The sequence below is a fragment of the Agelaius tricolor genome, unplaced genomic scaffold, assembly GCF_023055355.1.
Source record: "Agelaius tricolor isolate 1412-34295 unplaced genomic scaffold, bAgeTri1.0.p SCAF_7, whole genome shotgun sequence".
Lineage (NCBI taxonomy): Eukaryota > Metazoa > Chordata > Aves > Passeriformes > Icteridae > Agelaius > Agelaius tricolor.
In genome coordinates, this window is record NW_027269267.1 from 4,779,554 (window position 1) to 4,794,022 (window position 14,469).

Consider the following 14,469-nt stretch of genomic DNA (forward strand, 5'->3'; position numbering starts at 1 on the left):
GAGGGTCACCACCACCTGAGGAGAAACACAAACGTCACTGAGGGTCACCACCACCTGAGGAGAAACACAAAGATGACCTCAGCCTCAGTGACCTGATCACTCAGCAGATTCTGAGTGACCACCAAATACCAGGGAAGTGCTGGTGGGCTCACATGGTGCCAGCGAGAGAAGCCACACACAGATGGGAAAGTAGGAAATTTGGAATGTACCAACTTCCAAGTGTAGAAGATGGTGATGGGAGAGAGGGATATGGAACATTCAGAACAAACAGACAAATTAACTTTCATTCTTTTAATCCCAGCTTCAGCCAGCTAGAGATATCTACACTGTGATATCAACAAATTGATCTAACCCCAGAGGAAATAAAACAAACATGAGGAGCTTATTGGTCCAACTTCTTGGGTTTTTAAACCCATCTTTGTGTTACCACAATTTATCCAATCAGCTCCAAATGTTCCAACCACTCTTTTGTGATGTTTTTGTAACCAAAAGAAGGGTTATCCCTCTAAGCAATGCCACCCATCACCCTCCTCCTGCAGCTCACCTGTTGGATGCTCTGGACAGCTGAATTAGTCTCATCTCCAACATTCCCTGTGAATTCACCTTCCTTCTCTGTGTATTCACTAAAGGCAGGGTCCTCAGGCACTTGAGCTTCCTCCTCCTCACTTGACTTTTGTTTTCTTTTCTGGCCACTTTTAGGAGCTTTTATGTGCTGCTTCCCTTCTGGTAGTTCACCCTGTTCCAAGGCTAATTCCGGCTGCAGCAACACATTTCCAAACAGAGCATCAAGTCTTTTTGCTTAGTGAGGTTCCAAGTAAGACACAATCACCTGAAGCTGGTTTATTGTCAGTTCTCAAGCAAAGAAACAAACTTTAGCAAAATCCTGACTCCAGGGATTGAGACCTCACCCTGTAATTACATTCTGCCTGTTGTACAACCGAGCAGATCAGCAGCTTGTGGCTGCTTGGACATGTTCCACTGGGGCTGACTCTCTAAAAAAGCACATTCCTCACCCATCAGCCCACACCCAGCTGTGTTCTGTACCCAAAAAGTGCTGTCCCACCTCACCCTGCAGCAGGCCTGGAGCTCACCTGAACAATCCCAATTGAAGAGGCATCAATGGTGGTTGTCTCTGGCAGTGGCTCTAAATCATCAATCCTCACTGAAAGAATCTGAACACAGAGAGGTGTCAGCTGCAGCACTGCAAACCACAGTCAAACAGCACAGCATTTCCCTAATAAACCCCATCACCAAGCAATAGTGATGTAGTCTAGCACTTTACATGTAGTACTTAATACAGGGAGTTAAGTGTGGCTTTTTAAAATAACCTTTTGGCATATCACCTTTTCCCTCTTGCTGAAATCCAGCAAAATTTAAACACAGTAAAAGAACATGTCCATTTTCATATTCTAGACAGAACATAACGCTGTGGGACATGATGAATTCTACAGAAAACAACGTGTTTGGAAAAAAAAAGTATTATGTTATCATTTCAATTTATAAACCTATCAACTGTGTCCTATTTCATTATTTTCAGATGAATCTACACATCTCAGCTCATCAAAGAATAGAGACAAATTGCCCTCTGGATTTCAGATATGTAGCTGCATTTTAAATTCCCAAATCAATAAACAAAGCATTTTGTTGACTTCCTTCACAATCATCATGATAAAACAGCAAAGCAATGCTAATGAAAAATTGGTAGTTAAAAAAATGTTAAAAAGCCTCAAAGGGAACAGACAAGCCTTAATCAAACCTAAACAGGAAATGCTGAGGAGAAACACAATATTTAGAACACAGAAAAAAACCCTGCTGGGGTCAGACAAAACATCCCTCTAATCCACATTCTCTCCAGTCAGCATTCATCTTTAATACTGAGAATAATTTTGCATCATCAGCAGATGCTGCCATCACCTCTCTATTCACCACTTCTTTCAGATCACTTCTGAAAACAGAGAACACAATGGGGAAAAAAGAATCCATTATACTCACTAATAGATGGAGACAAAACATGAAAAAACATACATTTAAGCCAGGGTAGAAACAGAAAAGAGATTTAAATAATCAGAAGAACTTCATTTTTAGGGACTGAGAATCAGATAGTGAAATGGCTGATTCAGTTAAGTCCATGTTTCACAGATACTACTTAAAATTGGGCCCAAAAGAACAGGAAAAAGAGAGAGGGAAACACAGCAATTCCTTTCAAGTCACCAAAGGTCATAAACATTCTTTTAAAAGAAAAAAAAATAAATTAAAAATTCCACAATCCAGCACTCAAACTCACTCACCTCTGGGTGTTTACGCCTCATGTGTCGACTCATGGACGCCCTGGTGGAAACCTTTGTGCCACACAGCTGACAGCTCTGGGCTTCCACCTTGTCATGGGTGAGCTGGATGTGCTTCTGCAGCATGTAATCAGTGACATACTTCTTATCACACACTGAACACGTCCACTGTTTTCCTACTGGTGGCAGAGGGAAGCAAGGAAACCCAATGGATGAACATCAGATTGCCAACGTCTCAAGAAGAGCAATAATTGATGTTTGGTAACAGGATGTGCAACGTTAGTTCCAAGACTGGCCAGTCTAAATCAAAATTAAGGAGCAAAATTAAGGTATTTTTGCTGGATACTGCTTTTTAGAGGGTTTACCTGTATGAATCAACTTGTGAGTCTCCATTGTGTTTCTCTCGCTGAAGGTCTTGCCACAGAGCTCACACATGAAATCTTTGATTCCTGCATGAAAAGCACATTTGGCACCTGTGAAAGCAGCCTAAAGGTATCTGGGACAATTCTGAGTTTTTTATTAGTAACATTAAAAAAATAAAAATCACAGACAACAACAAAAAAAAAAAAACATTTGGACATTTTTAGCTAAACCATTTCACTATATCCAGCAGAAAATAAATATCAGAGAAACTGATGTGGGAAGTAAAATTTTGTTTTGGGAAATCACAACCTGAACATTAACTTAAACCCCCAACACTGTAGAGCTACTCTAGACCAAGAACCTTTGAAAAAAAGCAAAACTTGATACCAACTAATCTGTAATTATTTCTAGAACAAGGGGTCCTAGCTGAGGACAGGACAAAATCTCACTTTTCAAAGAGCAGAACACACATATTTTATTAGTTTTTGTCATACTGTCTGACTGCTCTAGGTAAGAATTCTCCTGGGAAAGATTTAATTGATTCACTGCAACTTTTGTCCATCTCTGGAGCTCTCACCTGTGTGTCTCTTGTAATGTTTCAGCATGTTGACTTTCTGTGCAAATTTTCGGTGACATTCCTTGCACTCATATTCCTTAATCCCCTTGTGCAGCTTCATGTGGTGACGAAGAGCATGCTTTGTCTTCATTCCTGTGAGGCAGAAGGCACAGGACACTTAGTCCATCACTCCCACCTTCAGGGGAGAAATCAGGCTCATGTTGATAACCAACAGCTCTATTTTATATTTGCTGCAAGTCCACAGTTGCATATTTTTAATTGTTTATGTAGCAATGCATTTCATTATTATAATTTTAATTCCATAAAAAAAAGCTCTGGAAAAAATCTGAGTAATCACTGATAGAGAAACAGCAGGGACAAGCAAAGATAAAACATCCTTAGAGGTGTCAGACTTATTACTGTCTTTCACTAAAATACCAGCTCAGATTTGTTCAAGTTATAACATGAGAAATTAAAGAAGTCAAAGTGACTTTGACTCTTAGGGCTCTTACAGAGAGAAATTACTCTATTTTTTAAGCCTGTAAAAAGCCTACAATGAAAAGATCAACTTGCATTTTCTTTTGTGCTGCAAATCAGGCATTCTTCAACCTGACAGAAAAAAATTCTACTAAAATCAGTGTTGTGTTATAGCCCATGAAACCAAACTGTACAAAATTAGGGCAGCTCACGTAACAACAATGCTGCTGATTAATACATTTTCTACCTCTCAAAAATGCAGGATTTACAGCACTGCCACTACTCTCAGCATGGCAGTTGTTTTAATTCAGATATTCACCTGCTACTCAGTATCACAGTGAATGGAAAACAAGGCAGCAGACATACCTTTGCCACACTCTGCACACAAGTATTCTCGGATATTATCATGGACTCGCATATGTTCTTTTAACATGTCTTTTCTAGCAAATGATTTGCCACATTGCTCACAAGCATGACTTTTTACACCTTGAAAATAAATTTAAAAGACAACATAAACAAAAAAAAATGTTAATGAGTAATGTGCATCTCCTAAAAACTGATTAAAGTGGTGAATTAGAGGGCAACAACCCACCTATGCTGACAAGCACACCTTTCATGGATATTGTAGCCCAAAGTAAATTAGAAGACTTTGAAGAGAGAGAAAAGCTGGCTTTTTGTGTGAGAAAAAACAGATGAAGCCTGAGGTAGGAGAAGACTGCATAGCATGAAATAGTAATGAGCTGTTAAAAATGATTTTGCAATAGCAGGTTTCAGCCTGTGTAATGGTGAGAAGGTGGCATGGATAAGAATTTGGGGAAGAACAGAATACAGAATTAGGTGAATCCTGCAAACATATTAACTAGGAATTTGGACTGTGTGTCCAGATCAAATCTCTTCATTAATATTCCCTGCTTTAGAAAACTGGTTTACTCTAAAAGAATAAATATTATATTTGTCTTGTTGTAACATAGAGCGAAAATCCTCTAGCAAATAAAAAAAAAAAAAGGCAGGCACTGGCAACAGAAATTTCTCTTTGGTATTGATAATTATAAAGAAACAACATTTTTACCTGTATGTATAAGCTTATGTCTTTCCAGATTTCCTATACTGTTAAAAATCCTGCCACAGATTTCACATGGATGGATGTATCTGAAACCAAAGAGACCAAAAGCTGTGATTTTTCTCTCAAAACAGAGGTGATTCTCAGGCATCTCTGTCACTGAGTGTATTTCATTTGCTAATACTAATTACTCCAAAAGTTCCTTGAAGCACAAGTTTTTCTAAATGAGCCTTAAGAAAACCCCAAGTTAACTGCAAGCTTGGAGCAGTCTGGCATTGTTATACACTCAAATTTTTTTCAGAACTATTTATTAAAATCACTGATTCACACTTTGCAAAGCCCAAACTGGGGGGCTGCTGACTCAGTGACCCGTGTGAAGCCAATCACCAGCGGCACACATTTCAAGCTCATAATGAACATTTTTACCCAAATTTCACAGTTATTTTAGCACAGCCAAATTCCCTAAGAGCCCCCCAGGAGGCAGAACCATTAGAACTCCAAGCAGGGAGCTCTTCTCAGTGGAACAAGCCTTACTTCTGCACGTTGGGGTCGGGCAGGTTCTCCCTGTGGATGACCATGTGCGCGTGGTACGTGGCCTTCAAGGCGAAGCGCCGGTTGCAGATGCTGCAGCCATAACCCTTCTCCTTGTGCACGTCCATGATGTGCTTCAGGTACTCCTTCCCTCTGCCAAAGGTCAGCTGGGGAATGAACCAATAGTGAATGGAAGGGGGAAAAATGTCCTCGGGCACAGCAATGAGTGGGTAACATCAAGCAGAAATAAATATCCTGTGTAGCACTAAAATCCTGTATGCCACTGGATGAAAAACCTGTGACAGCAGGGTTTAGGCCTGAAACTCTTTGGACATTACAAGCACACTGCTACAGGACTTCAGTTGACTCAATTTCTCTGGATGGAGATGGTGTCTCCACTTCTGCACAAGAAGAAGACCTTGAGTTGCTCATGCACTGAGGAACAGCCAGGTTTAACCTGCACCAGCTCACCTTGACCACAGTGAGCAGTTTTGGTCACCACAGTATAGGGGTGATATTAAAACTACTGGAGAATGTCCAGAGAGCTACAGAGATGGTAAAGGGTCTGCAGGGGAAGTTTTGTGAGAGCCACTGAGGGCACTTGGTCTGCTCAGCCTGGAGAAGGGGAGGCTGAGGGGAGACCTCACTGCAGTCACAGCTCCTTGTGAGGGGCAGGCACTGATCTCTGCTCTGTGGGGACAGTGACAGAACTTGGGGAAATGGCCTGAAGTTGTGTCAGGGCAGGTTTAGGTTGGGTATTAGGAAAAGGTTCTTCCCCTAGAGGATGGCTGGGTACTGAGCAGGCTCCCCAGGTTCTGGTCACTGCAGCGAGACAGAGCTCAGGGAGTGTTTGGACAATGCTCTCAGGCACATGGGGGGATTCCAGGGGCTGCACACAGCCAAGAACTGGACTCAGTGAGCCCTGAGGGTCCCTTCCAGCTCAGATTATTCTGTGATTCTGTAAGATTGAAGAGATCACAGATGGAGGAAATGCCTCCTGGGCTCTGGGGGCATGGTGAGCTCCTGCTGCACCAGCAGCTTTGGCAGCAGCTCCTGAAGGGCTGGAATCTCCAGGCACTGCAGGGCAGTGACTCTGGCTCAGCTCTGGAGGGGCTGCAGCTACAACAGACAGGTGCTGCACTGCTGAGCTCCAGATGTGCACATCCAGATGTGCTCCAGCATGCCAGGGTGATGTGCCATAATGACATGGCCTTTTGCTCCAATTCTGGAACTAGGCAGGGCATTTCTAACAGCACTGCACAGCTTGGTGAAGGTGTACTTTGACACCAACTAAACCAGATTTTTTAAGAGCTCAGAAGAGAGATTTCTCCAGGAGTTACTTGTATTTGTTCTCCCTTTGGCTGTTCAGTGTCCCCATCTCCTCACATCAAATCCCATTTCCCACAGCTGTGCCTTTACACAACTGTTTTCTACACAAACACCTGCAAAAGCACTAAAAACCCTTCAATTTCCAAAAAGATCTTTCTGATTTGAATGGCTGAACTGCCCTCACTTGGAAGCACAAAACTTTATATAGTTTATGTACCCATGAAATGTCAGGCAAGAAAATCAGCACAGTGAAAGCAAGAACATGATGAACTGCTGTGGCACCACAACTTCACATATTTACTGACACAAAATTAAAATCAGTTTGCACTGAAAACCATCTGCCAGATAAGAAAACTGAAATATTATTATCTCCAGGTCTTAAAATGAAGGTAAATTAAGAACTTTCACCACATTAAGTGTGGGCTGTGAAATAAGCTTTGATTTCCAGGGTCAATTCAGTGGCTGAACAACCAAAAATCCCCTGTCCCTGTGTCAGTTTTGCTGTTCTCACTGAGTGGTTTTGCACCCCACCTGCCCCAGCACAGTGTGCTCACCTGGGGAGGGCACAGAGTCCTTAAGGACCCATTATTTCTTTAGAAAATGGCAAAAGCCTCACAGTGAGAGGTTTAAAAAATCTTCCTCTCCCAGCTGACAACTGAGTGAATTCCATTCCAGTAGCACTTCCAACACCATCCTGTTTGCAATGGAGCAGGGTGAAAATAAACAGTCACTCTGAACACAAGCAGCAGTCTTACTCCTCCAAACTGGATATCCACAAAAGAACCTTCTGACCTGATAAAAATTAATCAATTTGTGGACTCTATCAATCAGAAATGCTGCCACCATTTAAAGTTGCACATAATTGAAAGGTAGTTTGAGATGTGAGCGCTCCTTTATTGATCCTTCCTCCAGTTTTGCTTGTTTTCTTCCTCACAGGAAAAAGTGAATGTGTCTGTCTTTCCTTTTTTTAGTGTTTATCATCCCCCTTGCTGGACACCACCTCAGTTCTTATGGAACTGAGCCTCAGTTCACAGAGCAGAGGTAACAGCACTGCAGAAGACAGCAGACCTGAGAACTTGCCTTCTCTCTGAGAGCTTTAATGTTATTTAATATTCTGAATTATTTATAAATTCCTCCACTCCCTCCCCCATCCCAAAACAAGTTAATTTGAAAGTATTTAAAGCTACCTGGCACCTTTTGCAGCTATACTTGTGAGGCTCTAAATCTGCACTTTCATCAGAGTTGTCATCGTTTTCCTCTGATGAGATTCCAATTTTACCAATGAACTCTTCCCTCTGGTGATCATCCATTAGGGCTATGTCCTGTGTAAAGTAAAGGGAAAGAATATTTTGTTTTAATAGATTAAACTTCTTCAAAAAGTAAGGCCTGGTCACCTTTTGCTTCCATGCAGACTGCTTTGCATTAACTGCTGTAATATTATTTATTTTGAATATCCTCCTGCTTCATTCAATACAGAGTTTCTGTATTGAATATGTCCATATAAGGGGTAACTTATTCAAACAAGTAATTTTAATTTTTCTGCATATAAAAGGAATTTTAATATAAAGACACTCAGCTGGTACAATATTACATCAATAAAAGCATCTTTATCAGCACCACTGAATGATACAATTCCCTTTTAATTTCATTTCATTCCTTACAATTCAGTGTTGACAAAACAATCTGATTATTAACACAATACCTTAAAATGGACATGAATATGATCTCTCAGCACATCCACCCTGAAAAATTTACGTCCACAGATCTCACAGGTGTATTTCTTGTCTCCATGTGTTAGAAGGTGTTTGTTCATGTTGCTCCTACATGAAAATACCTAAAAGGAAAAGAGAAGGAAGGATTTTTGGATCATGTCCAGCTGGGCTACAGTTCTTTGATACCTACCCAGTGCAGAGCACAGAACACATTTACTGTCACATTTACTGTCTTTTTTTATTCCTTCTGGCCAGAAACATGCAGGAGCTCCTGTTAGCAGTCTGCCTCAGAACTGCTGGCATGGCAAAATCCAGGGGCAGAGTTCCAAGGAACTGACTGAAACTAGCCATTTGTCAGGGGTGGACTTCCAAAAAAAGGCTACAGCAGAATTATACAGAGTAGAATTTGAAATAGTTAGACAGTGTCTTTTCAATCATCAATGTTCCATCTATCTCTAAAAAGATATAGCCACAAAATCTACCTTGACTGATATGAAACATAACCAAAGCATCAAAATCAGAGGTCTGAAGATCAGCTGAAGAGTTCTTGAGCGCCTTTTGCACCATGAATCATTAAACATTTATAAAATCACAAGTTAACCCACACTCCTTGTGACAACAGTGACTTATGATCATGAGTGTTGAACATTCAAATGCAACCATGCCATGACTACACCATGAATTCAGTTTTATTCCCCATGGAAAAGGATTCCCAGTGTTAACTCCAGCTGTTTACAACCAGCCAGAAAAACCTTATGTTAAATAACATAAGCCATGAGATCTCACTGATACACACAGTGGCCATGTGACACTCTCCATTGTGCTGCAGTCAACACAGTCAACTCCAGCTGTTTACAACCAGCCAGAAAAACTCCATTTTATATAACATAAGCCATGAGATTCCACTGACACACACAGTGGCCATGTGACACTCTCCATTGTGCTGGGTGTCCTGAGGAAAGTTCAAGCCTGAAATGCACTTTTGCTCTCATCTCTGTGCTAACAGCTCCCACCATCCATGGCTATGGTGGGCTTGGATAAATAATGGAGCTACAGGTGTTTGAAGAGGAATATCCTGACTGGACTCCACACCCTACATGGGCAGCTGTTCCAGAGCTCTGCCACCCTCAGTGTGAGGAATTTCTTCCCCATGCTGAGGTGGAATTTGTTGTATTTTGCTTTATGGCCGCTGCTCCTCGTGCCATTGCTGAGTGTGATATTCACATTCTCTGAACAGAGAGTGACATAATTCTCTCTCCCAGGATTTTGCCTGAAGAAGCACAGAGAGATGAAGAGAAAACAATTCTTACCTCTATTCTCTCTGTGTTTCTCTAGAGAGAAATTATGTCACTCTCTGTTCAGAGAATGTGAATACCACAGTTTAGCACCACCGAAAAGAGTCTGGCACCATGCTCTGACACCCCTTGGAGAGATTTAAATGTATGGATGGATCCCCTCAGTTTTCTCCTCTCTGGACTGAACTGCAGCACCCTGGAGCCACAATGCAGAGCCTCTCATGGCACACTGGCACAAGCTCCTACCTTCCCACACACAGGGCAGCCCGAGGGCTCCTTCTTGTAGCGAACCATGCTCTCCGTGCTGTGCTCAAAGTCTTCTCTCTTCACACGCCTCACCCCTTAACACAGCAGTCCCCATCAAAAAAAAAACAAAACAAGAAATAAACCATGGCTTTCCACTCCAGCCTGCAGGCCTGCTCACAAGGAGACTGGGAAGAAGAGTAAAACCCTCATTGCAGGATTGAATTGCTAACAAAAGGGTGATTTCTGAATTAAAATGGGTTTTAAGAATATAGAAGCAGTCTGCCAGAGTGATGTGTTATGGGTTATTGGTTATGAAAGCAACTGCAAACTGACAGAAAACACTTTTGTCAAAAACATTTTTGTCAACACCAGGAAAGAGGCAGATCTAGTAGGCCTTGGCACTTCAATCTGGATCTGGCCCAGAAATTCACCCTCACTAAGAAAGAGAGGAGAGGAAGTCTCTAAGGAGAGATGAACCATCCAGCATCAGCTGTAATGCTCAGAGAGGATTTCAGACCTCTTTCTCTGCTACTTTCAGGAGGGCAGAGGGCTCCTGCTCTTCTGTGACAGCTGAAAATGAGACACTTCCAGTGTCTTACAGCCCCTTGTCCTCTGGTTCAGGACACAAAATAAACAATCTGGCTGCTTTTTTTTTTTAATCATTTTTGGTTTTATCATCTAAGTCACTAACCACATTTTAATACAAGTTGAGCAATGTACCAACTTTTTCCAGTCTTTGAGTACCTATAATATCCTCAGATGCTTGAGATTTTTAATAGCTAACGCTCATAATCTCATTTTCATATATTCTCAAGTGTTTCAAAGATAACATGCTGACACTGTATTTATGTAGTAGTCACTCTCAGCAAGTTAACTCTCTGCCTTCAGATTTTCAAGTTACCACACAAATTTTAAAAAAGGAAGAATAGGGTGCAAAGAAAGAAAAAAAAATTAAAATCAGCCAGTCCAAACTGCTGCATAATAAGCCATGCTGCTTTCACATGACTCTTAATAGCTCTGGACCCACTACTGCTATTTTTCATAAATGTAACATTTTGCTGAAACTTGAAACTCTTGATCAGGTAACTGATTAATAAAAAGACAGCCACCATTCAAGAAGATCTAATGCACACTATGATTTCCTTAACCTGCCCACCTCCACTGCTGTTTCAGGAGAAATAATTAGGTTGATCTGCAGGAAATTTACCTTCCAAGTGCCGCCTCTGATGGTCCAGCATGACATCCTTCCTGTAGAACATCTTATTGCAGATCTCACATGCAAACTTCTTATCCCCATGCTTTTTCTTGTGTTTTGAAAGGTTGCTGTTTGTAGAGAAGAATCTGAAACACATCTCACACTGGAATGTCTTGTCATCTGTAAGCAAGAGAAAGCATGCAGCTCTTTAGAGCTGAAAACAGCTTTTGTATGTTTGTGAGACAGGTGGTTCCTCTGTTGGATCTGGGTTTTAAACATGGAATCCATCACTATGCTCCAAGGGCAATTACCTGTGTGATTCTGGACTGAACACTATTGTGGGGCCATAAAAGTAACCAGGATGGCATTTTTTGAGCATAAGATCACAGCAGAAATAATATGAGTAACCACAAGGGATGGCGATGGGAAAAAAGCACAGGTTGGAGTGATACTAAGAAAAAAACATTTAGAGACTACTGAAAGTATAAAGCTGAAGAAAGCTGAAGAAAACTGCAATCCCAAAAAACTACAAATTACCACTAATACTGGTCCTGTACCCAGTTCCTCTGTTTCAGAGGAGTGAGGTGGAATTTAGTTTTAGGGAAAAAAGTTAAACAGAGATTATCTGTAAACAAAGGAAACACCAGTCAGGATATTCCACAGGTGAGCAGAAGATACTAAAAAATCCCAATTCCTAAGTGGATGTGTTGCTCTACAGATCACTGGTTACACTTTTCTTATCAAAAACCCAGGATGATGACAAAAACCTAAATCCCTACTCCCCTTCTGTAGTTTCTCTGCTGAGATGGATTTGGGGACATCTTCCCAGAATGCAGCAGAGATGCCAGAGGAAGAGTTATCCATGCTCACCTGTCCTGCAGTTGTGGAATTCCAAAGCACTCTCTATCCGAAAGGCCTTTTCACACGTGGTGCACTTGTATCTGTACTCACTGTCCACCTGAGGATCACAACCAGGAAAAGCCAAGTCACATCTGACAGAGAAATTCTAAACCTCAAACACCTCCTCTGCTTTCTGTCCTCCTCCAATTTCTAATCCTTCAAGAGGGCATTTATCTACACAGTGGTGCAAAATTCTGATGCTGTATCATCCTGCCATGCTCCTACATCTGAGCTATAAAAAACCCCAAAAACTATGCTCCTGTGTGGATGTGGAACATCTGGTCCAACACAGACACAGAAGGTTTGAGAAGCAAGATGTGATCTGACTCGTCTTCCAGAAGAGGTGGCAGCAATCTGAGAGTTAAGGACCCTGGTGCCAAGCAACAATGGAAATTATCACTAATAAGGTGCCACTACAGGTGGGTTTAATATTTCTATGGCAGCAGCATAAAAAGGCAGAGTTCATACATTAAAGGAATGAAAAGTGGGGAGAAATCAAACAGGACAAGCAAACAAGAATGGAACAACCCTATTTAGCAGCATAACTCAAGTCAGATCTCACCTCTGTATCATGCAGGTCCAGCTAATTTCCAGCTTGTTTTGCTGGAATTGATGCCTGAAAGCAATTTTCTATAGAAAAAGGGTTTGCACATGCTCAAAAGCACTTTTCAAATCCATCAATTATTGTAAGATAAGATGTTACCATCCCCTCTCTGTCCTTTCTCACTCCCATGGGATACCTGCTCACATGAGCAGGGCACACTCACACCTGGAATCTCACTGTGCCTTTGCACAGAAACCCTGCAAGAGCCCCTTCCACTCACTTCATTCCTGCTGTGCTTGTATGAAACGTGCTGCTTCAAGCTCTCCTTCCTGCTGAACAGCTTTGCACATTCCTCACATTTAAACAGTTTGTCACCTGAGGGGGTCAATCAAGATGAAAGGGAAATAGTCAGTGATTGATAATAACCAACTCCAGGCAAGGCAGGGGAAACCAAAGCACAAGCAACTGCAAACACATAGGCTGGTGATGAAAAATTTAGTATTTCAGCAGATCTAACCAGTGGATTTTAACCATTTCCAACAATTTTGGTTTAGTTCCCCCACCCTCTTTCAGTGATGATTTTTCATAGAACCCTTAGAATAGGACACAGACCCCTGAAACTGCAAATCACAGGTGGAAAAACACCTGACACTTACACAGCCATGTTACCCACGTGCCTGTGAAGGTGGGGGTGATATTTATGTATCAATTTAAAGGCAATAAAAGCTTTGGAAAAAACATCACATCCTTGCCCTCATTTAAAAGATGTACCTAATTCAAATTTTAAATACTTTCAACTTCAATTCTGCATTATCTATTGCAATAGATAACAAAGATAGATGATAGATAGATAGATAGATAGATAGATAGATATCTTCTATATCTCAGAACAGAGATCTTCTCATGCTTTGGTCTAAAAAATTAAGTTTCCTAGAGAGACTTAAAAGAAAGAAGAAAGCAAAACCAGCTCTCTTATAAATACATATCCCAATCCCTAAAACGAGCCCTGCTCGTTTTAACTCAAAGGTGGAACCAAGACATAAAATCAATGAAAATCAAGACATAAAATCAACTCCAAGCAAGGGAAAAGCCAACCCACCATGAGAACGGATGTGCCTGCTGAGGTTGCTGCTGTTCTGGAAGATCTTACTGCAGATGCTGCACTGATAGACCCTCTTGTGCTCCCCCAGCTGCTTTATCAGCTTCCGCCGAATCCCGTGTCTACTGGAGAGAATGAAACTTCTTTTGAGGGACATGGTGTTTTGGTGATGAGCAAACCTACTGGATTAGAGAGAAAGGCAGGGACTGAAAGCTAGCCCAAAGGTTGCAACAGAGCTAGTAAAAACTAGAGGAGTGTTAAAAACTCAGCTCCTGGCAGGAGGGAGGGGGCCTGGATGGAGCTTCCCCAGCTCCAAGGTGCTCCCCTGGCCACCCCCTGGAAGCTGCAGATGTCACTCATTCCAAATTTTCTTCACCCAGAACCATAGAGGCAAAAAGCAGCAGCAGAGATTCTCTTTGCAGGCCCCTCAGAGGAACAGAAAGGGTCTGTTCTGCTCTGAAAACATCAGCACTAGCTCAGCTTAGGAAGCTTGGCAGCCCCCACATCAAAGCTGTATTTGGGCAGAGGGCAGCAGGCTGCCAAGCAGCACTGTGCCATTTCCCAGCACAACCACCTGCTGAAATGACTTTTGATGGCTCTGTGTCTGCTAAGGACTTCAATATATACCATTACCAGCTAATTTATAAAAACTGAGTGCTCTATTATACAAAAAAACCCCAAAAAACAATTCAAAAGGCTAATTTTACCAAGACAAAAAGACATTAAAGAATCTGAATTAATCATGTGATACTTAAGAGTCTCCCTGAGGTTCTGTTATACTGAAGTTTTCCCCTCCTACTGCTCCAAATCTGGAGTATCACAGCAAAATCAACATGAAGTCATTCATGAGCTAAGATAACAAGCAAGACTGAATAAT

General features: G+C 41.6%; 1 protein-coding gene across 8 annotated transcripts in view; it reads right to left on the minus strand.

Moving 5' to 3' along the window:
* PRDM15 (PR/SET domain 15) overlaps positions 1-14,469 on the minus strand; it is a 35,339-nt gene that overhangs the window by 4,493 nt on the left and 16,377 nt on the right. For 4 of the 8 annotated variants that reach the window (XM_071430183.1, XM_071430177.1, XM_071430178.1 and 1 more), the window contains 15 exons: positions 13,593-13,774; positions 12,774-12,868; positions 11,920-12,007; positions 11,062-11,229; positions 9,855-9,949; positions 8,304-8,435; positions 7,789-7,923; positions 5,276-5,439; positions 4,751-4,830; positions 4,048-4,167; positions 3,226-3,357; positions 2,651-2,734; positions 2,289-2,464; positions 1,092-1,172; positions 545-757 (listed from right to left, as the gene is read on the minus strand). In XM_071430183.1, coding sequence (XP_071286284.1) covers positions 545-757; positions 1,092-1,172; positions 2,289-2,464; positions 2,651-2,734; positions 3,226-3,357; positions 4,048-4,167; positions 4,751-4,830; positions 5,276-5,439; positions 7,789-7,923; positions 8,304-8,435; positions 9,855-9,949; positions 11,062-11,229; positions 11,920-12,007; positions 12,774-12,868; positions 13,593-13,774 — 1,945 coding nt within the window. The remainder of the gene's footprint in view (positions 1-544; positions 758-1,091; positions 1,173-2,288; positions 2,465-2,650; positions 2,735-3,225; positions 3,358-4,047; positions 4,168-4,750; positions 4,831-5,275; positions 5,440-7,788; positions 7,924-8,303; positions 8,436-9,854; positions 9,950-11,061; positions 11,230-11,919; positions 12,008-12,773; positions 12,869-13,592; positions 13,775-14,469) is intronic. The other 4 variants (XM_071430182.1, XM_071430181.1, XM_071430179.1 and 1 more) reach the window with 4 other exon arrangements.